At 48.5% G+C, this 21,980-nt stretch overlaps 4 protein-coding genes and 2 non-coding genes across 19 annotated transcripts in view; 4 read left to right on the forward strand and 2 right to left on the reverse strand.

Annotated features, from left to right (window-relative positions):
- The window catches only part of NFKBIL1 (NFKB inhibitor like 1), a 12,340-nt gene extending 11,287 nt beyond the window's left edge, over positions 1-1,053 (reverse strand). For 4 of the 8 annotated variants that reach the window (XM_005553553.4, XM_005553552.4, XM_074038492.1 and 1 more), the window contains exon 1: positions 916-1,053. In XM_005553553.4, the coding sequence (XP_005553610.3) occupies positions 916-1,035 (120 nt within the window). In that variant the 5' untranslated portion in view covers positions 1,036-1,053. Of the gene's footprint in view, positions 1-112 lie in introns of all 8 variants that reach the window. The other 4 variants (XM_005553554.5, XM_005553557.5, XM_074038490.1 and 1 more) reach the window with 2 other exon arrangements.
- Positions 1,054-1,283: 230 nt separating this feature from the next.
- Positions 1,284-3,429, forward strand: ATP6V1G2 (ATPase H+ transporting V1 subunit G2). The gene is made up of 3 exons (XM_005553550.4): positions 1,284-1,431; positions 1,695-1,795; positions 2,320-3,429. Exons 1-3 carry the CDS (start codon positions 1,350-1,352, stop codon positions 2,491-2,493), a joined length of 357 nt encoding a protein of 118 aa, XP_005553607.1. The 5' UTR covers positions 1,284-1,349; the 3' UTR covers positions 2,494-3,429.
- A 2,396-nt stretch (positions 3,430-5,825) lies between these two features.
- DDX39B (DExD-box helicase 39B) lies at positions 5,826-17,479 on the forward strand. Of its 7 annotated transcripts, none has more exons than XM_074038487.1 (11): positions 5,826-6,428; positions 7,166-7,508; positions 8,534-8,661; positions 8,928-9,020; positions 11,059-11,242; positions 12,253-13,253; positions 14,808-14,939; positions 16,321-16,430; positions 16,527-16,671; positions 16,798-16,945; positions 17,273-17,479. In XM_074038487.1, exons 7-11 carry the CDS (start codon positions 14,811-14,813, stop codon positions 17,287-17,289), a joined length of 549 nt encoding a protein of 182 aa, XP_073894588.1. In that variant the 5' UTR covers positions 5,826-6,428; positions 7,166-7,508; positions 8,534-8,661; positions 8,928-9,020; positions 11,059-11,242; positions 12,253-13,253; positions 14,808-14,810; the 3' UTR covers positions 17,290-17,479. The 7 variants fall into 5 exon arrangements, 5 of the variants coding, with proteins under 5 accessions (XP_073894588.1, XP_015304258.1, XP_073894587.1 ...); XR_012433993.1 differs by having other exon boundaries at positions 5,826-5,879; XM_015448772.3 differs by having other exon boundaries at positions 12,253-12,371.
- On the forward strand, positions 6,648-6,725 carry LOC123573214 (small nucleolar RNA SNORD83). Its single transcript, XR_006697944.1, has one exon. It is a non-coding gene; the product is annotated as a small nucleolar RNA SNORD83 (small nucleolar RNA).
- LOC123573215 (small nucleolar RNA SNORD83) lies at positions 11,293-11,368 on the forward strand. Its single transcript, XR_006697945.2, has one exon. It is a non-coding gene; the product is annotated as a small nucleolar RNA SNORD83 (small nucleolar RNA).
- A 10-nt stretch (positions 17,480-17,489) lies between the features above and the next one.
- Positions 17,490-18,748, reverse strand: MCCD1 (mitochondrial coiled-coil domain 1). The gene is made up of 2 exons (XM_005553564.5): positions 18,525-18,748; positions 17,490-17,976 (listed from the first exon to the last, which is right to left on the reverse strand). Exons 1-2 carry the CDS (start codon positions 18,693-18,695, stop codon positions 17,788-17,790), a joined length of 360 nt encoding a protein of 119 aa, XP_005553621.1. The 5' UTR covers positions 18,696-18,748; the 3' UTR covers positions 17,490-17,787.
- Positions 18,749-21,980: the final 3,232 nt, after the last annotated feature.

Genomic DNA, 21,980 nt, shown 5'->3' on the forward strand with positions numbered 1-21,980 from the left:
TTTTAAAAAACCCAACAGGGCCGGATGGGGAAAATTTTTATCAGCAGAAATCTGAGTTTTAAAAAGTCACAGATAATCTCCAATAATGATCTAGAAATTCAATATCATGTACCCGGCAGACAGATGTGGAGGCTTCTTCCTCTGGAACCTGGGGGGAGGGGTTACTCATCAGACCTGCCCCCGCCCCCCCAAGTACCCCCAGAGCTGTAGGCCCAAGGCCTGTGTTTAAGAAGCTCGGAGACTGGAGGCGGGAAGGGCGGAGACACTCCGGGCTGGAGGAAATGGCGCAAGCAGAGTCGCAGGTGGAGGGCGGAAGTGAACTGTGAGGGGCGTTACCGGATGTCGTTCCGCCCCGACAGAGTGGTTCTTGGCCACATCTCCCGGGGGAAACTAGGGAACTTAAGTTAAGGGTCCGTCTGAAACCAGAAGACTGGACTAGAGGCGAGGAAAAGGAGGAGAGGGGAGGGGAGGGGAGGGGAGGGGAGGGGAGGGGAGGGGAGAGAGAAAAGAGAGTTATTTGGAGGTTTTTTCCCGCCTCCTCTAACTTGGCAGAGAGAGGAGATGGTTCAGTGATGGACGAAAAGATGAGAAGAGAGAGAAAACGGGAGATAAAGATAGGATAAAAATCACATTAAACATGGAAAACAAAAACAAAAACCACAGTGGGCCAATTACAGGGACAGATCAAAAAAGAGAAAAAATACACACAATAGACAGAAGAAGACTATCGTAGGATAGGGCAAGTGAGATGCAGAAATTTGTACTTGAGAATTATGTAGAAAAAGATGGAGATGTTAACAACGGGAGGCGGGGAGGGGGCGGGGTGGTGGAGAGCGAGAGAAAGGGAGAGAGTTAGTTTAGAATTAAGCCCAGAATGCTCTTTTCCCAACACAGGTTGCATGATGACATCCTTACCTTTTCACCCCATTCACAACCCTTTATGCTTCCTCTGATACCACCAATCAAGTTCTCCTCCCACCAATCAAGTTCTCCTTCTCCTACCCCAGTACTCCCCCGTCTCCGCCCCTGCCTCATCCCTAGACCTTTCCGACTGGGATGACTAATCTGTTATAAACCCACAGCTTTGGGCCTGGTCTCTGCTGCTCCCAGGCGGCCCCTTTGGGTACTGCCTGAGCAAGAAGTGCTAGAGAGCAGGACCAGTCATCAATAGGAGGATGAGATTGGGGGAAACACCCGGTGCAGTAGGCTGAGTGAGAAGGGGAGCACTAAGACCCAGGGGTAGTGGAGGACTGTAGCAACGAGCTGGAGGAGGAGAAGTGAGCGGTGGGGGGTGGGAGCCATCTGGTACCTTCACAGCATTCAAAACAGCATTGGCCATAACAACAGAAATGGCCAGTCAGTCCCAGGGTATCCAGCAGCTTCTGCAAGCTGAGAAGCGGGCAGCTGAGAAGGTGGCAGATGCCAGAAAGAGTGAGTCTCCTCTTTCCTCCCTTAGGAGTCTGGAAAGAAAATTGGGGGTGGGGGACGCAAACATTTTGGGAAAACCCAAGGCTGGTGGGAAGACAGCTAGGGTCTGGAGGCTGGTTCGGAGGGAAGAAATGGATGGATATTAGAATCTGGCCCCTGGTTGGCTGAGAGAAGGCTGTATAACTTTCTGGAAGGGACTGACCCCTGCTATTACATGTGTGTGTGTGTGGGCCCACCCCACCCACTGTCCTTTCTTCTGCCTCCAGGGAAGGCCCGACGACTGAAGCAGGCAAAGGAGGAGGCACAGATGGAGGTGGAGCAATACCGCAGAGAGCGAGAGCAGGAATTCCAGAGCAAGCAGCAGGCGGTGAGTTGAGGCAGAGTTGGTATGAGACCCCAGTGCAAGCTGGTGGGTACATCTTGTGAGGTGTGTAAGGGTGACTCAACAAGAAAATATGGTGGCAGAGGGCTGAGGCTGAGGGGACCCTGGCAGGGACCACAACATTGGTGAAACTTTGTGATGATATGTAAGAGAGTCTGGGATTTTTGAAGGCCACATAGAGCTTATGGGTGGAATGTCACAGTCTGTGTAAAGTATAACATCTATGTGGAGTATGATTAACATTTGTGGTGGAGGGTAGAGTTTTATGGTCATGGACGGTGAGGTGGTGGGGATATTACAGTCTGTTTTAGGGTGAAGTTGCATGTTAGGTCTAAGGGGAAAGGGTTGATCTCTTTGGTGTTGGGATATTTCTGTGGGATGCGGGTGGTTTCTGAGAGGGCCTTTCTTCTAGGCTTTGTTTCAGGATCTTTCCCCTCATATGCCTGGACCCTTGTCTCTCTGTTTCTGCTTTTCCCTTTCTCTCTTCCACCCCTCTCCCTACCCCCCAGGCCATGGGTTCCCAGGGGAACCTGTCCGCTGAGGTGGAGCAGGCTACAAGGCGCCAGGTGCAGGGCATGCAGAGCTCCCAGCAGAGAAACCGAGAGCGTGTCCTGGCCCAGCTTCTTGGCATGGTCTGCGACGTCAGGCCCCAAGTCCACCCCAACTACCGGATTTCTGCCTAGGGCCTGACTCCTTCTGCCAGTTCCCTCCCTCAAAGAAATCCTCCAATCAAAATCACCTCCCACCATAATCCCTGTCTTCTTTCCATCCCCGAAAAATCCTGGGAGGCAGGATCCAATAATTTTCTTGTGACACTTATAAATATCCTGCTCACATCTGAATCTCCTTGTTGTTCTTTAACCCTCACTGGGACTTTGTAAACTCCCAAGTCATTCTCACCTAAACCCTATGTGAAATTTGTAATATGGGGAAGTAGGAATGTGGAAAACATCCTGACTTCAGTGTCTCGCAGATGTGGGTCCCCTCTCTTGACCCTGTTGCTTGCTGGCTGTGGAACCAGGACAAGCTACTTAACTTGGTAGCCTCGATGTCCTCCTCTGTGAAACTGGGATGATAATAATGCCTACCTTGTGAGGGTTGCTTCAATGATTTGGAATCATTCTGTAAAGTCTAGCACAGTTCCTCCCATGTAGTAGCAGTGATTCAATAATTAGCAACCCTATAATACTATTACCACCACCTGCTCACCGGCCAAAACCTACACTGCTGTTTCCTCACTTCCATCAGTGGCTCTCTAATTCCACTTGTTCATTCTGTGACCCTAGTTATTTTCTGAATAATTGGTTTTTCTCTTTTCCCAGAGACCTTCTGATCTCCAAAAAGAGGAGATGACTACATTTAGCCCCTCGCTTACAATTCCAGGTAGATAACTGCATTTTGTAGGCTGTCTTTGTTTTTCTTATGCTGATCTTTCTCTTTATTGGATTTTCCTCCTTTCCTATTTCCCCAGAGACTTATCAGATGCTCATTGTTTTCCAAGATCTAAAATGATACTGTGTTCCCTCATATGCATGCCCTTCCTTTCTACATCCTTGACACCTTACTTTCCCATTGTAACAATAAAAAAAGTATCAATAAAATAACTATTGGCAAATAAATTGGTGAGTTGAAGCAGCCTCCTTTTGCCTCATCATTTCTCATTTTCAGCCACTTTTTTTTGAGATGGAGTTTTGCTCTTGTTGCCCAGGCTGGAATACAATGGCGCGATCTCGGCTCACTGCAACCTCTGCCCCCGGGTTCAAGCGATTCTCCTGTCTCAGCCTCCCAAGCAGCTGGAATTATGGGTGTGTGCCACCACACGTGGCTATTTTTTGTATTTTTAGTAGAGATGGGGTTTCACCATGTTGGTCAGGCTGGTCTCAAACTCCTGACCTCAAGTGATCCACCTGCCTCGGCCTCCCAAAGTGCTGGGATTAGAGGTGTGAGCCACTGCGCCCGGCCTTCAGTCACTTTCTTGTTTTTTGTTTACATATTCCCTAAACAGCCCAAATGGCTATCCTTTGAAACATGTTGGGGAAACAAGAACAAGTAGTACTTTATTATTTCTCTAAAGGGAGAAACATGGTTCCTCATTTGGGAATCTGACGACTATAGATGGCAACTATAGAGAAAAGCTGGAATGTAGGAGCAAGTGCTCTTTGCCCCTTTACCTTGCATTTTCTTCATAGCACTTACTGCTACTGGTTTTTTGAGACAAGGTCCCACTGTGTTGCCCAGGCTAGAGTTCCAGCTCATTGCAGCCTTGACCTCCTGGACTCAAAGATCCTCCCACTTCAGCCTCCTGAGTAGCTGGGATTACGGGCGAGTGCCACTATGCCTAGCTAATTTTAAAATTTTTTGTAGAGATTCACTGTTGCCCAGGCTGGTCTGAAACTCCTGGGCTCAAGCAATCCTTCGGCCTCGGCTTCCTCAAGGGTTAGGTTACAGGCCTGAGCCACTGGACCCCGAACACTTATCGATACTTGACATTATATTTGTCTTTATGTGTTTTCTTCCCTGTAATGTAAACACTGTGAGAAAAGGGCTGTTGACTGCTGTGTCCCCAGAACCTAGGACAGCATGTGGCACAAGGGAGGCAGTTGATACTTTTGCATAAATTGAATGATACGTGGGAAAATACCTTCTATGACACTATTCTTGAATTAGTTACTTCATTTTATCACTGAAGACAAGCTTGCTTCACCAAGAATTTGAACCAATAAGGTAACCCGTAGTGTATTTACTAACCAGATTCTTTGAGCAGGGAGGCAGAATACAATAGAGAATTAGAGATGTTTGCATCCTGGCTGTAACCTCACTAGCTGTACTGCTTGGGATATGTTGCTTTGCTTCTGTCAATAAGATGACAAGAACGGTACCTACTCCTTAGTATTAAAAGATTAAGTGTGCTAACAGGGAGAGGGTCAAACGTTTGTTGTTTTATTACACAGCAGGACATCAGGTCTTACTTTTGTAGCTCCCCATCTCAAAGACAGGGATGGCAAATGTTTCATTCAGGAAAAAAAATCCAGGTTGAACAATGGGGCTGTTGGGGTGGGGCCAAGAACATTCTGCTCGAATTAACAGTATTAATGGGCCTGGTGAGGTGGCTCACGCCTGTAATCCCAGCACTTTGGGAGGCCGAGGCAGGTGGATCACCTGAGGTCATACATGGGTGAAAACCCGTCTCTACTAAAAAACCAAAAATTTGCTGGGCGTGGTAGCGGGCGCCTGTAATCCTAGCTACTTGGGAGGCTGAGGCAGGAGAATCGCTTGAACCCAGGAAGCAGAGGTTGCAGTGAGCCGAGACCACGCCATTGCACTCCAGCCTGGGCGACAGAGCGAAACTCTGTCTCAAAACAAAAAGAAAAACAGTATTAATGGAATGTAGTATAACCCTCAAGCCCTACTATTGACACTTGGGGCCGAATCCAGACCCCGTCTTCCCGCTCGGATTCAGAACACCTTCCTGACTCCCTGGCCCTAGGGCCGCAGCTACCTCGGACAGCATCCTTTTGGGAAAATACCGCCCACTAGCCCCACGACTGGGAAAGAGTCGGGCAACGCCCCTCCCCTCAGCTAGGGCCTGCCGTTTCCTAGTGCTTGCCCAGCCGCCCTCAGGTCACCTTCACTACCGGGCCAAGGACCCCGTGGGAACTCGCAGCCCTCGCCACACCGGTTCCTCGCGCATCCATGGAGTGCCTAGAGAGAAGACCTGCATGGCAAAAACCTAAACGAAGAGATGAGAGGCATGGAGAGGAGTACGACAACAGAAGAAAGATAACAGTGGGAGGAGACGTTAGTTTCCTTTATCCGTTTTGTTACTGGCGGTAGCAGGGAAGTTAGAAACGGTTTTAAAACAAATTTCAGACAGGCATTTTCCAAAGGCAAGCCTGGAGCGCACGGATCTGTACAACCGCGGAAGGCCCCGTTTCCGGTCCCTTGCGCCTGCGCTCTTGCAGCCAAGAAGGCGGGAGGCTGGAGTAGGGAGAAGCCTGCAACCGGAAGTGAAGGCAGATTTCCCTCCTTCGTCGCTGTTGCTGCCGCCATACGCGCTCTGCCTGCTTAGGTAAGCTTTGGCGTTCACTACAATCCGTTGCCATCTGCGCTTCTTCGCACCCATCCCGTCACATGGGTTCCTGATACCCTTTTCACAGGCGATCGTCTGGTCTCTGGGGCCTAGTTGGTTCCCCATTTCCGTAGCTTGCATCCCTTTCGAGAGCAAAGAGCTCTTGGGGGAAGGAAGGGAAGCTAAGGGGGGGCCCAATCCAAGATGGTGTCCTCGGCGCCATTGTGTTCGTTTTGCTCCCTTCTTCCAGTAGGTTCTTTTCATATTGGAGGCCTCAGCATCAATGAGAGGCGGCGCTAGGCGTCCCTTGGTCTTGGTATTTGCGGAGGGCGGGGCTCTTATCACCTTACTTGTCCTTTCTTGAGCCCTTTCTTGGCCCACGGTGGGACTGGGAGGAGGAGCCGGTTTTTGGGCCCAGTTGGATTTTTCTCACCTTGACTCGCCCAAGTTAATTTGGAGTGCCTTACAAGTGTTTACTACTGGTGTCATTGTATGTTTCTCCAAAAGGAGTCTCACCTTCGTAGCGCAACAGTGATGTCAGACCACTTGGTAAAGATCCTGTTAAAGCCTGGGCGGGGATTGCCTTTCTCTGTCAACTATTAACTTTGTTATTGTAGGGTGGAGACATGGATTTTTTTTTTTTTGGTGGCCGAGCCATTTGTCTTGCACCGCCCCTCCCCCCCATGCTAATTACACAAGGCTTTCTTAAACAACGGAAGAGAGGATACTGAGAAGTGGGAGGCTGAGAGCTATGGGAGGTGGACGGCGGCCATATGATGTTTTCTTTTCGAAAGATGAGCGCTTTGCGCAGTGATGACCCTCATCTATCACCCTTGACTGATGGCTGCTGAGTTAGGCATCCATAACGGTGGGATTATAATAGGGAAAGCACAGTCTTCCTTTGAGGACTTTCCAGGACTCTGCTTGTCATCTCCATTTTCCACTTTACTAAGTTATTAATCATATTTTATCTTTTATTATCTATTATATTTCCTCACTGTTATTTTCAGATTAAGAATTTATAAGTTGGTCTTCCCCTTCCAACTTTTCTGGTTTCCGCTACTGTGATTGCTAATCTTGTTGGGAACCTGTGTCCTAACCACTTTCGCTGGTGCTGCTTTTTCTGTTCTCTTGTATTTGCTTTTCGTTTTTATGTTGTGTATCTGTTTTTTTTTCCATGTAAAAGTTTCCTAGTTTAGGGAAAGTGGGAACTGGGAATGGAAAAGAGGTGGTGAAGGCTCTGCTCGTGACTAAGTCTTGCTTTTTTTTTTTTTCCCCTTCCCCAGCTCTTCTGTTAGAAATAGTATCTTTATTTTCCTTTGCTGTTCCTCAATCCCCTACTCTTCACCCCTTGTTTTCACCTGTTTTGCGAGAACCCATCCAGATCCCCCTTCCCGTCTTCCCCTGCCGGCCCAGTTATGGCAGAGAACGATGTGGACAATGAGCTCTTGGACTATGAAGATGATGAGGTGGAGACAGCAGCTGGGGGAGATGGGGCTGAGGCCCCTGCCAAGAAGGATGTCAAGGGCTCCTATGTCTCCATCCACAGCTCTGGCTTTCGTGACTTCCTGCTCAAGCCAGAGTTGCTCCGGGCCATTGTCGACTGTGGCTTTGAGCATCCGTCAGAAGGTAAATTTTCTCTTGGGCATGTAGTGCTCATTGGGCTCTTTAAGGGTACAATAAAAAGATGTGTTTGTTGTTGCTCAGGTGGTAAAAGTTTATACTTAAGGCTAGATCAGGGTCAGGTGCAGGGGCTCACGCCTGTAATCCCAGCGCTTTGGGAGGGCAAGGCAGGAGGGGTGGTCACTTGAGCTCGAGTGCAAGAGAAGCCTGGGCAAGATAGGGAGACTCCTGTCTCTACTAAACGAAGCAGGTGAAGGTTGAGGCTTCAGTGAGCCGTTATTGCACTACTGTACACCAGCCGGGGAGACAGGAAAAAAAAAATCAGGAGATAAGTATCGAAAACGATTTTGGATAGAGGAGGATTATACAGACTTGTTCTTTCTTTCATGATAGCACCAAAGTGCTAATTATCCAAAAGTAGCTTCTAGGTCTGCCATTCATTCTTGTGACTGACTTCTTTTGTCTGCTTATTTTTAATTTTGTCATTTGACTTGTAATTTTAAATTTCCAGAAAGGTCCTGATTGGACCTGTAGTCTCCCTCTGTTGGGCCAGGCCAACTGTGGCCTCTGGAAACCTCTATGACTGGTTTAGAGATGACTGGCTTCTGGGTCAGGTACCAAGTCCTTCATTTTGTCCCGGGTTGTTGTTATGTGACCCGAAGTATGGCAACCTAAGTAGGAGAAATGTCTTTAGCAGGTATTCAGATGTCATGAATTGTTACAGATTAAGAAAAATAAGGACAGAGCCAGGAGCATTGAAGGTGAGCGGTTGGTAGATGCAAGGGGGCTGTTAGTAGGACTGGGAAGGCCTAGATCTGGAGGAGGCCAAAGCTGGGATGAATTAGGAGAGTCTGATTTTGAGGTGAATATAATTGAGCAGAGAGAGGTAAAAGGGGTCTGGAAGTTGGCAAGAACCAGGTAAATACTAGATTTTGAGAATTGAGTGGTAAGAAATGGGCTTGGCATGATGAAAAAGGTTGTAGAGTTATCTGGAGACTGAAGTCTAATTTATCTTTCCTCCCCACTTTTAGTCCAGCATGAGTGCATCCCTCAGGCCATTCTGGGAATGGATGTCCTGTGCCAGGCCAAGTCGGGCATGGGAAAGACAGCAGTGTTTGTGTTGGCCACACTGCAACAGCTGGAGCCAGTTACTGGGCAGGTATATTTGGGGAGAGTGCTGGGGAAGGGGTTTTGGTTAGGACTATAAGGGAAGGGTGTTTTTGTCCTAGCTACATGATGACCTCGGTTACCCTTGACAACCTGACAGCTGTGGGGAATGTTCTATCCAAGCATGGGGTTCGTGATTTAGATCACAGAATTGAAGTCATTTATTATCGGCCCAGGTGTGTTTTTGTCAGTCACTTCCCTAGAGGGAACGATGAAGGGCTACACTCATGGTATGTCTCGGTCTACTTCCTGCCTAAGGTGTCTGTGCTGGTGATGTGTCACACTCGGGAGTTGGCTTTTCAGATCAGCAAGGAATATGAGCGCTTCTCTAAATACATGCCCAATGTCAAGGTAAGCCGAGGTAAAGAGACCTCAGAGTGAGGGTGTGGCAAGTTGGAGGGATAAGAAACTTGTAGGCCAGTAGTCTCTTTAATTTTGGAGAAGTTTTAGTTTGCCATGGTTTAACAGTGTTAAGATCCTATGTAACGGGAGGATTCGTAATTGGGCTATGGATGATGCTTAACCGAGACCACCCTTTTTTTACTACTTTATACTGACTTTGAATCCTATCAGTTTGGTAATTTTGGGGTGTGTGGCAGAGAAAGCCAGAAACTTTAAAACAGCTTCAGGGGTGTGTGAATATTGAGGATTCTGGCCAAGTGCGCAGCGGCTTACACCTGTAATCTCAGCACTTTGGGAGGCCAAGGCATGTGGATCATTTGAGGTCAGGAGTTCGAGACCAGTGTGGCCAATGCGATGAAACCCTGTCTCTACTAAAAATGCAAAAATTAGCCGGGCGTGGTGGCACACACCTGTAGTCCTACCTACTTGGGAGGCTGAGGCAGGAGAATCGCTTGAACCCAGGAAGCAGAGGTTATAGTGAGCTGAGATTGTGCCACTACACTCCAGCCTGGGTGACAGAGTGAGACTCCCATCTCAAAAAAAAAAATCTGATTGAAGTTAAGCATTTTTGGCAATTATCCTTCATAGGTGATGCTGTATCTCCTGTTGTGCCAGAAATCGGGTTGACTTATGTTAGTTATTTTTATTTTTATTTATTTGTTTTGAGATGGAGTCTTGCTGCGTCCCCTGGGCTGTGAGTGTAGTGGTGCGATCTCAGCTCACTGCAGCCTGCACCTCCCAGGTTCAAGCGATTCTCCTGCTTCAACCTGCTGAGTGGCTGGGACTACAGTGTGCCATCATACCCGGCTAATTTTTTTTTTTTTTTTTTGGTAGTGACAGGGTTTCGCCATGTTGGCCAGGCTGGTCTCGAACTCCTGACCTCAAGTGATCCACCCACCTCGGCCTCCCAAAGTGCTGGGATTACAGGTGTGAGCCACTGTGCCTGGCCTCATTAGTGATTTTAGGTTTACCATAGGATTAGCATCGTGACAGTCTGATTCCATGGTCATTCTTTTCCCCCTTAAAACTAGAGTTTCTGGTGTTATTTGACACTGTACCAAGGCCCAGATCCCTAACCAACTATTCACCTAATGGTTTTAACATGAAGTGATAATATTTCACCCAAAGCAGTAATTTCATGGGGTTTGTATGAAGGAGTTTGAGATTCTGGGTTTATTTAGGAAAACTTAATGTTCCATGTGTTTTTTTGTGGTACTTTATACTAATCCTGGTAATTTCTTGCCGTCCTTTATTTATTTATTTTTTATTTTTTGAGATGGAGTCTCGCTCTGTCATCTAGCCTGGAGTACAATGGCTCAATCTCGCCTCACTGCAATCTCCACTTCCTGCATTCAAGCGATTCTCCTTCCTCAGCCTCCTGGCTAAGTTTTGTAGTTTTTGTATTTTAGTAGTAAATTTGTAAATATTGTATTTTAGAAGAGATGGGGTTTCACCATGTTGGCCAGGCTGGTCTTGAACGCCTGGCTTCAAGTGATCCACCTGCCTCGACTTCCCAAACTGCTGGGATTACAGGCGTGAACCACCGGGCCTGGCTTTATTTTATTTATTTATTTATTTATTTAGAGACGGAATATCACTCTTGTTGCCCAGGCTGGAGTACAATGGTGAGATCTTGGTTCACCGCAACCTCTGCCTCCCGAGTAGCTGGAGTTATAGGCGTGCGCCACCACACCTGACTCCTTTATTTTTAAAATGAGGCTTGGCCTCATAAATGAAGGAAGATGGTTAGATTAAGTCAGAAGAACTGAATTATTGTCCTGACTGCTCCGACTAGCTATGTAACTTTAGGCAGTCACCCTCAGTGTTTGGTGGGGGGACATAACATTTCTAAATTAGGTGACCTCTAGAGTTAGTTTTAGTTTTGAAACATGCTAAAAATTGGTTTAGCTCAAACAGTGGGAACTCTGGGGGGATTGGACTCTTTCCTTCCTCTTTTTTGAGACTCTTTGCTCCTGGCTCTCGGCAGGTTGCTGTTTTTTTTGGTGGTCTGTCTATCAAGAAGGATGAAGAGGTGCTGAAGAAGAACTGCCCGCATATCGTCGTGGGGACTCCAGGCCGTATCCTAGCCCTGGCTCGAAATAAGAGCCTCAACCTCAAACACATTAAACACTTTATTTTGGATGAATGTGATAAGATGCTTGAACAGCTCGGTGAGTGGCAGTGCTGGGACTTGGCTAATGCTGGGGAGTTGTTCTTTGGAGCCAAATGATGTTTATTTGAAACAGGAGCGCCTCAGTGCAAGGACGACTCTTATCTATCACCCATGACTGATGGCTCTGGGTTCCCTGGTTGGGCTTTATTATGCTTTTAAGCACAGTAAAGGATGTCATCTATCATCTTTCTATGATTTTTGTTTTTAATCTTTGAGAATAGGGGACTTCGGTAATTTCAGGCCTAAGTTATCACCACCACCACCGTTTTCATTATAGATTCCTATACTGGAAGTCATAGGGGAGATTCTAAACTGAAAGAGAAGACAGTACCCTTCTGGCATCTCCAGCACAGCATTTACAGTCAGAATTTATAGCTGAATAAGTTTCTAGACTCAGGTCTGGGATTAATGTAGAGAGGGTAGCAGTTCGTGTGGTGTGGTATTCTAGTGTGCCAAGTGGGGTTAATGGAAGTTTTTTCTGTAAGATTTGAATCTTGGTGAATGAGTGTGGGGTTGGACATAGGCCCCATAAGTCATTACAAATGGTCTTCGGCAATTCAGTGTGGTGAGTTATAAAGGTGGGCTCCAGGTAGCAATGTCATATTTGCCTGAGTTGATAGAAAAGTGATCCAGAGAGTCATAGATGGACTCTGCTACCTGGAATGTAATATATGGTTGATACTTGTAGTCTCCTGAGGGCTGGCTGGGGCTTGGACAGGAAAGGATTGGGAGAAGGGCCTGTAAAGCATGTTTCGAAGGCCTTGAGAGCGTCTGCACTGGGCTTTGTCCCCGTTTTATAGTTGGGAACTTTGGGGTTTTATCTTATTTCTTGCTTGGTTAAAACGAACAGCTGGAATCTGATCCCAATTCTTGATTCCAAGTCCATTGCTTTTTCCGTTGTGTTATTACTATTTCCAGCAATCTTCACCTCACTGGAAAGTCTACCTCTAATCTTTGTTTATCATACTTGCTTATTTTCTCCTACAATTTTTTTCCTTGTTCTTGTAGACATGCGTCGGGATGTCCAGGAAATTTTTCGCATGACCCCCCACGAGAAGCAGGTCATGATGTTCAGTGCTACCTTGAGCAAAGAGATCCGTCCAGTCTGCCGCAAGTTCATGCAAGATGTAAATACCCTTCTACCTTCTCTCCCTCCACTCCCCGCCCGCTGCCTCCTCCCCTTCCTCGCCCTCTTCCTCAGACTCCCTTGTCATTCAAGTGCCAAGAAGGCGGCTTGTGCCCAACTGGGAGTAATGACTCCTTGAAGAGACATACAGAAGCAGAGACAGCTAGTGTTAGGGTCTGCGCGGGTGCCAGGGAAACTCCGGAAGACTTGGTCGGGTTAATGTGAGAGCGGGTAGTGTTCGACTTTTTCAAAAATCACAACATTTTTGAACCTCTTCTCCCTTTGGGGGAGGGCAGAATTTTTCTGCCCTACCACCCACCCATCGTCTCTTACGTGCCCCCTACAGCCACGCACTGTCAAGGTGGCGTCGAGCATACAGCTGGAGCCTTCTGCTCACCAAAACTCCTACTTTCCGGTGGCAGGAGAGCAAGAGAGGGACAGACAGATGGCAGGGCATGTCCAAAAGAAGAGCATCAGCACAAATGAATCCTCCCCTTCCCCACCTCCAGGGGTGGGGGCCTTTGGCACCTCAATCCCCGATACCCTACTCCTTCCCACCCACATCTCCTTGCACCCATCTGGAACCTCGGTTGATGTGAGCCGGCAACAGAGAAGCACCGTGGCGCGGCGAGGGAATGCAGACGGCACCCAGCGGTGGATGGCGGCAGCGGAGGCCGCGGGGAAACCTGACCAGGAAGCTGAGGACCAAACCAGCCTCTTTTTCCGTTCCCGGTTTTTTTCCTGAACCCAACGCGTGCCGTGCCCCGTTTCCCCCCATATGTGTTGGGGAGGGGTGTCCTCAATGGGGTGGTAGATTTTTTTTTTTTTCCTTAAAAAATTTTTTTGTTTTTTTTAATACTCAGAGGAGAGGGACATAGGAAAGGTAAAGTGGATGTAATCGGGTGGGTGTTAGGGTTTGGGGCTAGGTGGGGCCAATTGCATAAGCAGTGGAGTGTGTTCTCCCTGCAGTGTTCCTTCCCGTGGGATGATAACTCTTTAGCTTTATTTGGGGCTAGAATGAGATTTGAAGAAGGCCATGGAACTTCTCTTTAGAAAGCCTGCCTTGGCTGGGCCTGGTGGCTCACCTCTAATCCCAGTGCTTTGGGAGGCCAAGATGGGAGGATTGCTTGAGCCCAGGAATTTGAGACTAGCCTGGGCAGTGTAGTAAGACTTTGTCTCTACCAGAAAAACCAGGCGTGGTGGCGCATGCCTGTAGTCCCAGCTACTTGGGAGGCTAAGGCAGGAGGGTTTGCTTGAGCTTGGGACACGGAGGCGGCAGTAAGCTGTAATTGTGCCACTGTACTCCAGCCTGGGTGATAGAGTAAGACCCTGTATCAAAACCTGCCTTTTGGGATTGGGCTTCTGTTTTTTCCCATGACATACCCATCCTTTCCTATTTTGTCCTCTGGGTCTTAATATTAACTATCTTCCCCCAGAGAAGTACAAAAGTGTTAGGAAAGTTGTGTTTTGGAGTTGTGGTAATTTCTGTCTTTGTTACTCTCCTCCCCTTCAGGGGGTTTTTAAATTTTAAAGATGAATGCAGTGAGGTATAATGGTGTGTGCCTGTAGTCCCAGCTATTCGGGAGACTGAAGCAGGAGGATCACTTGAGCCCAGGAATTTGAGGCTATAATGTGCTATGATTGTGCCAGTGAATAGCCACTGCACTCCAGCCTGGGCAACATGGTGAGATCCTGTCCCTTAAAAGCATATCTGCCTGCTCTGAATTTGGTTTTTTAATACCACTTACTGATACCTTCCCTGTAAACCTGTAGATGGTTTAATTCTTAGTGAAGAGACCAGTCTCATCTAAAATTATCCTGTTGTGGTCTGACGGCAAGTTACTTATCTTGAGTAATTTTTGTTTCTCCTTAAGTGGCATTTTGACTGTCCATTGCAGTGTTCTGATCTTAAAATTGACATCCACTTTCCTAATGTATATGAGATTCTCTTAGTTGAAGTAGGAGAATCAAATGGAGCAGTTGTCCTGCCCCCACCCCATGTTCTTACAAGCAGCTGTGATGGAGTTATTCTGACCTTGAGTCACTGCCTCCCATCATTTCCCAGACGTTTGGGCCTTGCTCTCCCTTTGAGAATCATCTTCCACATTTTTTCTTTCTTCTCCCACCTGTATTTGAGGTAGTGGCATCTGTGCCATTGGGTGGTTTCACTGCTCCTTTACTTCATTTGCAGTTTCTTTCCCATGATAGTTTTTAGTTGGGCAGTCTTAAAACCCCTCTGATAGGAAGGAAATTAGATGTAATGTGAGAGAGACCACAGTAAAATATGGGTAGTTTTGGGAGTGGGGTGGGGTTTTCAATCTTCTCTTTCCTCCCCATCCCCCCATGGGGTGTATTGGAGATCAGCTTCCTCCACCCCCCCAGGTTTAACCCCCCCACTCTGCCCTCCTCCCGTTCCCCACCCCTTCCTCCCCCCCAGCCAATGGAGATCTTCGTGGATGATGAGACGAAGTTGACGCTGCATGGGTTGCAGCAGTACTACGTGAAACTGAAGGACAACGAGAAGAACCGGAAGCTCTTTGACCTTCTGGATGTCCTTGAGTTCAACCAGGTCAGTTACACGTCCAGTAGGGGGATGAGCATTGGAGCACTCCAGCTGTAGCAGAAACCTGGATATTAAGTACACTTTTATTGAGGAAATCACATGTGTGATGTGGGAGAGAATTATGAGGGTGTAAACATTAGGGGCTGAGCATGAGTAAGGTGGAAGCTGCTTTTCTATTCTGTGGTTGGCATGGATATGTATGTCCTCAATAACCTCAAGGAAAATAAACTTCAAAAGTTAAGATCCTTGGCCAGGTACGGTGGCTTATGTGTGTACTCCCAGCACTTTGGGAGACTGAGGCAGGTGGATCACTTGAGTCTAGGACTTTGAGACCAGTCTGGGCAACATGGCGAAACTTCACTACCAAAGAAGAAAAAGTTAGCCAGGTGTGGTGGTGTATGCCTGTAGTCCCAGATACTCTGGTGGCTGAGGTGGGAGGATAGCTTGAGCCCAGGAGATTGAGGCTGCAGTGAACTATGATTGCACTACTGTGCTCCAGCTTGGGCAGTGGAGTGAGACCTTGTCTCCAAAAGTCCTTGAAAGGTTTTAGGAAGTTGTTAAAGGCTTGAAATGATTTTGGGGGGCAAGTTAGGGTTCTTACATGTTTAATTCCTCTAATAACTGCTTATTCAAGAGAAGCATTTGTGACTGGGTGCAGGGCAGTGGCTCATGCCCATAAATCCCAGTACTTTGGGAGGCTGAGGCAGGAACATCGCTTGAGCCCAGGACTTCAAGACCAGCATGGGTAACAGAGAGAGGCCCATCTCTACAAATAGTAAAAAAAAAAAAAAAAAAAAGAAAGAAAGGAGTTGGGTGTGGTGGTGTGCACCTATGGTCCCAGCTACTTGGGATGCTGAGGTGGAAGGATCTCTTGAGCCCAGGAGGTGTAGGCTGCAGTGACCCACGATTGCACCACTGCACTCCAGTCTGGGGGACAGTGACCCCATGTCAAAAAAGTGTTTCATTAATATACTTGTGAGTGGCCTATTTGCACTTAAAACTACTTTATAGAATTAGGATAGCTCCCTTAGGTTTAATGTTTTGGTGAGCAGGAATATCAGTTACCCCCCCAGATCTTAATTCTAGTTTTTTATCACTTTTTCATGAGGTGATCTCATCCTTGTCTCCTATCATGTCTGGCAGTTTTGGTTTCTGAACTTTGTGCTACCTCAGAGGCCAGCCTCCCTAGGGAAAAATCAGTGCTAAAATAAAGTTATATTTCCTCTTCTGCTCTAAATATATAATGGGGGAATAAGAGAGATGAAGAGGAATTCCTGAGAACGTAATTACTAGAAACTCCTCTCTCCCATGTAATGTCTCACACACACTATGGACTCCTATTCTCCCAATTCGCGACCCCCCCACCTCCCACCCCACCCCACAACAGGTGGTGATCTTTGTGAAGTCTGTGCAGCGGTGCATTGCCTTGGCCCAGCTACTGGTGGAGCAGAACTTTCCAGCCATTGCCATCCACCGTGGGATGCCCCAGGAGGAGAGGTGAGTTGAAGATGGGAAAGATATTTTGTGTCTTTGGGAGAAAGACAGTTGAGAGAAGGGCATCTCAACATTTTTAAAATTTCCTTTCTCACAAAGGCTTTCTCGGTATCAGCAGTTTAAAGATTTTCAACGACGAATTCTTGTGGCTACCAACCTATTTGGCCGAGGCATGGACATCGAGCGGGTGAACATTGCTTTTAATTATGACATGCCTGAGGATTCTGACACCTACCTACATCGGGTAAACCCCACAGGCTGAAGAAATCCCACTCTCCCATTCCCTTCTTTTCTATTTGTACATCTTCATCCCTGCCTCTGGATCTCTTTCCTCTTTGATCTTCCAGTGCTACCCTCTGTCTCCTTCCAGGTGGCCAGAGCAGGCCGGTTTGGCACCAAGGGCTTGGCTATCACATTTGTGTCCGATGAGAATGATGCCAAGATCCTCAATGATGTGCAGGATCGCTTTGAGGTCAATATTAGTGAGCTGCCTGATGAGATAGACATCTCCTCCTACAGTGAGTACTGATCTCATGAAACCCTTTAGGTCCTCCCTGTTCCTTAGTGTGTTTGTCCTAAATCCCATCACTTAGATCATTGGCACCTGATGCATAATGGACACTTGGCTGGTTCATGCCCCCTGATCTTTGATGCTGTGTTGGGATGCTTTCCTGACCTTTATGTGGGGTCTCTGTCTTCTCTCATCGTATTACATCCCTTCCCTCACCCCCACATCTGTTCTCTGAACCCACACAGTACACCAGCATCTGCATGTGTGCTGTGTGTTCCTGCCTTGCTTTCCCCTTTTCATGCCTTATTCTGACCATGCTATGTTTTCTCCTTAGTTGAACAGACACGGTAGAAGACTCGCCCATTCTGGAATGTGACCGTCTGTCCTTCAGGAGAGGACACCAGGGTGGGGGTGAAGGAGACACTACTGCCCCCACCCCTGACAGCCCCCACCCCATGGCTTCCATCTTTTGCATCACCACCACTCCTGAACCCCCATTTCTGATTTGTCAGAATTTTTTTTAACAAAACTAAAAATGAAACACATGTGTCTGTGGTATCTATAAGTGCTTCGTCCCTTTATTGTATTTGGGGTGAGGTATTTTAGGGCATGGTCCAGCGTAAATTCCTGTAAGGCCTGGGTGCCCTGCCTGCTGTGAGATTAAAGGGGAATGGGACTAAGACTGCAGAGCCCTGGCTCCCCCACTACCTGCCAATTGCCCGCGATTTGTGGGGGTCTCTTCCACTTTCTCTGGTCTGGGAGCGGCTGGGGTGTCTCTGATCCCAAGGCCGCTGGTGGGTGGCACATGGATTTTCAGTGCCAGAGGGTGCTGTGGGCACTAGGGGAAGCTTAGGCGCCTCCTCCCAGGCTCTCTCGGTGCCTCCTCATCTGTTCCTTCAGCTTCTGGATCTTGAGCACCAGGGCTTGGGCCTCCCAGGCTCCCTCCTGTCCTTCCAGGAGGGCCTGGTATAGCTCCAGCTGCTGTTCCAGCAACTCTTCAGCTTGGGCCAGCTCAGCCGTGCGGTGGATCCCGGGGCCCTGGTGAGGGAATTAGGGGAGGGAGCATCAGCCAGGGCAGGGGGCCGAGGCCCTGGGAAACTGTTGCAGGCTCTGGGCTGGAAGTGAGAAATTCCACCTTCCCTATCTGGTTTTGACCCGGTCCTTTAAGGACACCTGTATTGAGAAGCCCAGGTAGCTCCCTGTCTTGGGCATAGGCCTTTGGTGGGGGGGGTGCAGATAGAGTTCCCTGGCCCAGGGGCCATAACTGGTTTCCTTGAACAAGGATATGGGGTCACTGGAAAGAGGATCGGCAGCTCCTCCCCACTAAGAAATAATTAACTGTTATGTGAGGGGGAATAGATCCTGTTCAAGGACTTTGTGGACTGTGCTGCTGTGGGTGGGGGTGGGGGAAGGGAGCCCTGCGGTCTGGACTGGGGGAGGGGAGGAAAGGAGCTGGTAGCTGAATTTAGGAAAAGAGCTGCAGGGGTAGGCATGGTGTGGGGTGGTGCAGGGTGGGATTGAGGGTTTTTTTTCCACACCCCAGTACAAATTCTCACACCCTCTTTCCTACCTGTGGTGCCACTTACCCTGGGAGTGGATGTCATCTTCCCATTGCCTCTGGAGCTGGTCTGCTCTTCCATGCTTGCCTTGGGGTTTTGGGAGCAGCACCCACGGGAGCCCTGGGGTGCCAGGGACCAAGAGGGCAGAAGGAGGCGAAGGAAATGGCACCGAGAGAGCCAGGGCAGAGGGGGGACCATGGCGGGGGACCTGGCAGGGAGCTGTGTGAGCTGCACAACAGCCACCAGGAACTGGTTCCCTCCAGGCCTCGGCCTCACTTCAGTGCCTGGCCCTGCCCAGGCCCCGGCCCCCAGCCCTGCCCCTGCCTCTGTCCCACTCTGCCCCCACCTCTCTCCCAGCCTGGCCCCAGGCAGAGTCCAGGAACAACTCCTGTTCCTGATGTGAAAAATGTTCCTGCCAGTTTAGGCAGAACTTGCTTTAGAGCACTGGCGCCCAGCCTACCACAGGTCTGTGATTTGTTTTGTTTTGTTTTGTTTTTAAATCTAGTGTTTATTAGGTATGAATTTTACAAACATTACTTACATGAGTGGTAGCTGTGGAGCTGGAGAGTATTACACCTTTTCCAAGCTGCATGGCGAGAACCACCAGTAGTGTGGTAGAACTTACAGCCCTTTCCAAGGCTATGGCTCTCTTGGCCTGCAGATATCAGCCCACGCATCTCCCTGTGCTTGTTGTGGACCACTGGGTGTCAGGTTTCCTTCTGATAGTGTTATGGAGTGCATCAACTAGGATAAACTCAAAAACTTTGTATGTGGAATCTTTAACCAGCCCAATGAGAATTCAGGACTCAGAGCCCCACAGTGGCATCCAGCTTGCTCTTCTGAGCTAACTAGCTGGTTAACACCATGATAGGCTTGCTGTTAAGTTGCATTCTTAGGAATTGGATTTTCGGCCACCACGGCGCTTCTATATAACGCAACCTTGCTTGGCTGTAGCCCAGTAGCGTGTTTTATTGGGCTGGGTGGGGCCGGGAGGGGATCCCTGTGGAGAGCAGAGAGCTGATGGTACTGCCAGCAACGGACCCTCAGAAGAAAGCTCATGACATCAGACTGCTTCTTCATAGCTCCTGGATGTACTTGTATGCACCATCTTGGTTTACCCAGTGGCTGCTGCCAGAAAGGAAAGGCTACCACAGGTCTTGCGTCTTTTTTTTTTTTTTTTTTTTTTTTTTTTTTTTTTTGAGAGGGTGTCTCGCGCTGTCGCCCGGGCTGGAGTGCAGTGGCCGGATCTCAGCTCACTGCAAGCTCCGCCTCCCGGGTTCACGCCATTCTCCTGCCTCAGCCTCCCGAGTAGCTGGGACTACAGGCGCCCGCCACCTCGCCCGGCTATTTTTTGTATTTTTTAGTAGAGACGGGGTTTCACTGCGTTAGCCAGGATGGTCTCGATCTCCTGACCTCGTGATCCGCCCGTCTCGGCCTCCCAAAGTGCTGGGATTACAGGCTTGAGCCACCGCGCCCGGCCTTTTTTTTCTTTTGAGACAGTCTCACTCTGTCGCCCAGGCTGGAGTGCAGTGGCACAATCTGGGCTCACTGCAAGCTCCGCCTCTTTAGTTCACGCCATTCTCCTGCCTCAGCCTGCCGAGCAGCTGGGACTACAGGTGCCCACCACCATGCCTGGCTAATTTTTTGTATTTTTAGTGGAGATGGAGTTTCACCGTGTTAGCCAGGATGGTCTCCATCTCCTGACCTCGTGATCCGCCCATCTCGGTCTCCCAAAGTGCTGGGATTACAGGCGTGAGCCACTGCACCCGGCATGTCTTTTTCTTTTCTTAACACTGTCTTTTCTCACTTCACTCTACAAGGTAGGAATTACATCACTGGTTTGCACCTGAGGAAATTGGCTCAGATGGTTTCATTCAGCACTCACTGGGGAAGTGTCTGTTGGGGGCAGCTCTAGGCTGGATGTGCTCGAGGGTCCACAGCTGGTTGGTAGTAGGGCCTGGAGGGTTCATGTCCAGGTCCACCTGACTTGAAAGCTCATCCTGACCTTGCTTAAGTGCTGATTCCCCTTTGCAGATGTACCTTTTTTATTGTGCTTCCCTTTATTGCTCTTTGCAGACGCTGTTTTTTATTTAGGGATTGGAGGCTTGTGGCAACCCTGTGTCAAGCACATCAAGCAGGTCTGTTGATGGCCGGGCGCGGTGGCTCAAGCCTGTAATCCCAGCACTTTGGGAGGCCGAGACGGGCGGATCACGAGTTCAGGAGATCGAGACCATCCTGGCTAACACGGTGAAACCCCGTCTCTACTAAAATACAAAAAAAAATTAGCCGGGCGAGGTGGCGGGCGCCTGTACTCCCAGCTACTCGGGAGGCTGAGGCAGGAGAATGGCGTGAACCCGGGAGGCGGGGCTTGCAGTGAGCTGAGATCCGGCCATTGCACTCCAGCCTGGGCAACAGAGCGAGACTCCGTCTCAAAAAAAAAAAAAAAAAAGCAGGTCTGTTGATGCTATTTTTCCAACAGCAGACAGACATCATGTCTCCGTGTCACACTGTGGAATTCTCAAAATGTTTCAAGCTTTTTCATTATTATACCTGTTACAGTGACCTCTAACTATTGTGATTGTTTTGGGACACCATGAGCAATGCTCATATAAGACAGCAAACTTAATGGAAAAATGTGTGTGTTGTGACTGCTTCACCAACTGGCCATTCTCCCGACTCTGCTTTCTGGGCCTCCCTATTCCCTGAGGCACAATAATATTGAAAGGAATAATCCATGCGGCAAAAGGCAAACGTCATTGTCTTATTTTAAGAAGTTGTCAAAGCAGCCTTCAGCAACCATGCCCCTGATCCATGGAGGCAAGACCCTCCCCCAGCAAAAAGATCAGGATTAGCTGAAGCCTCAGATGATGGTTAGCATTTGTTTAACAATAAAATATTTTAAAATTAAAGTATATGGCCAGGCACCGTGGCTCACACTTGTAATCCCAGCACTTTGGGAGGCTGAGGCGGGTGGATAACTTGAGGTCAGGAGTTCAAGATTAGCCTGGCCAACATGGTGAAACCTCATCTGTACTAAAAATACAAAAATTAGCTGGGCATGGTGATGGGCACCTGTAGTCCCAGCTACTTGGACGGCTCAGCAGGAAATGGCTTAAACCCAGGGGGCGGAGGTTGCAGTGAGCCAAGATCATGCCACTGTACTCCAGCTTGGGTGACAGAGCGAGACTCCGTTAAGTATACACATTTTTTTGGACACAATGCTACTGTACACTTAACAGACTACAGTATAGTACAAACATAACTTTTATGCACAATAGGAAACTAAAAAGTTTGTGTCACTCACTTTGTTGCCATGGTCTGGAGACAAATCTGCAGTATCTCCAAGGTATGCCTGTGATTTCCCCTTCCCTCTTCTTGCTGGCCCAGAATGACCTTGTTTCTTGCCCCTGTCTAGCCCTGCATGCTGTAGGGGTTTGCCTTCTCTGGTAGGTCTGGGCACTTTGTATCCCTTGTAACTTTGGC

The sequence above is a fragment of the Macaca fascicularis genome, chromosome 4 (assembly GCF_037993035.2).
Source record: "Macaca fascicularis isolate 582-1 chromosome 4, T2T-MFA8v1.1".
Taxonomy (NCBI): domain Eukaryota; kingdom Metazoa; phylum Chordata; class Mammalia; order Primates; family Cercopithecidae; genus Macaca; species Macaca fascicularis.

Coding starts and splice junctions, on each gene's coding strand:
- ATP6V1G2 (XM_005553550.4), top strand. CDS start 1,350: ATGGCCAGTCAGTCCCAGGGTATCCAGCAGCTTCTGCAAGCTGAGAAG. Junction 1,432..1,694: donor GGTGGCAGATGCCAGAAAGA/GTGAGTCTCCTC, acceptor TTCTGCCTCCAG/GGAAGGCCCGACGACTGAAG. Junction 1,796..2,319: donor TCCAGAGCAAGCAGCAGGCG/GTGAGTTGAGGC, acceptor CCTACCCCCCAG/GCCATGGGTTCCCAGGGGAA.
- DDX39B (XM_015448772.3), top strand. CDS start 7,298: ATGGCAGAGAACGATGTGGACAATGAGCTCTTGGACTATGAAGATGAT. Junction 9,021..11,058: donor AATACATGCCCAATGTCAAG/GTAAGCCGAGGT, acceptor GGCTCTCGGCAG/GTTGCTGTTTTTTTTGGTGG. Junction 16,672..16,797: donor CTGACACCTACCTACATCGG/GTAAACCCCACA, acceptor GTCTCCTTCCAG/GTGGCCAGAGCAGGCCGGTT.
- MCCD1 (XM_005553564.5), bottom strand. CDS start 18,695: ATGGTCCCCCCTCTGCCCTGGCTCTCTCGGTGCCATTTCCTTCGCCTC. Junction 17,977..18,524: donor AGATGACATCCACTCCCAGG/GTAAGTGGCACC, acceptor TTCCCTCACCAG/GGCCCCGGGATCCACCGCAC.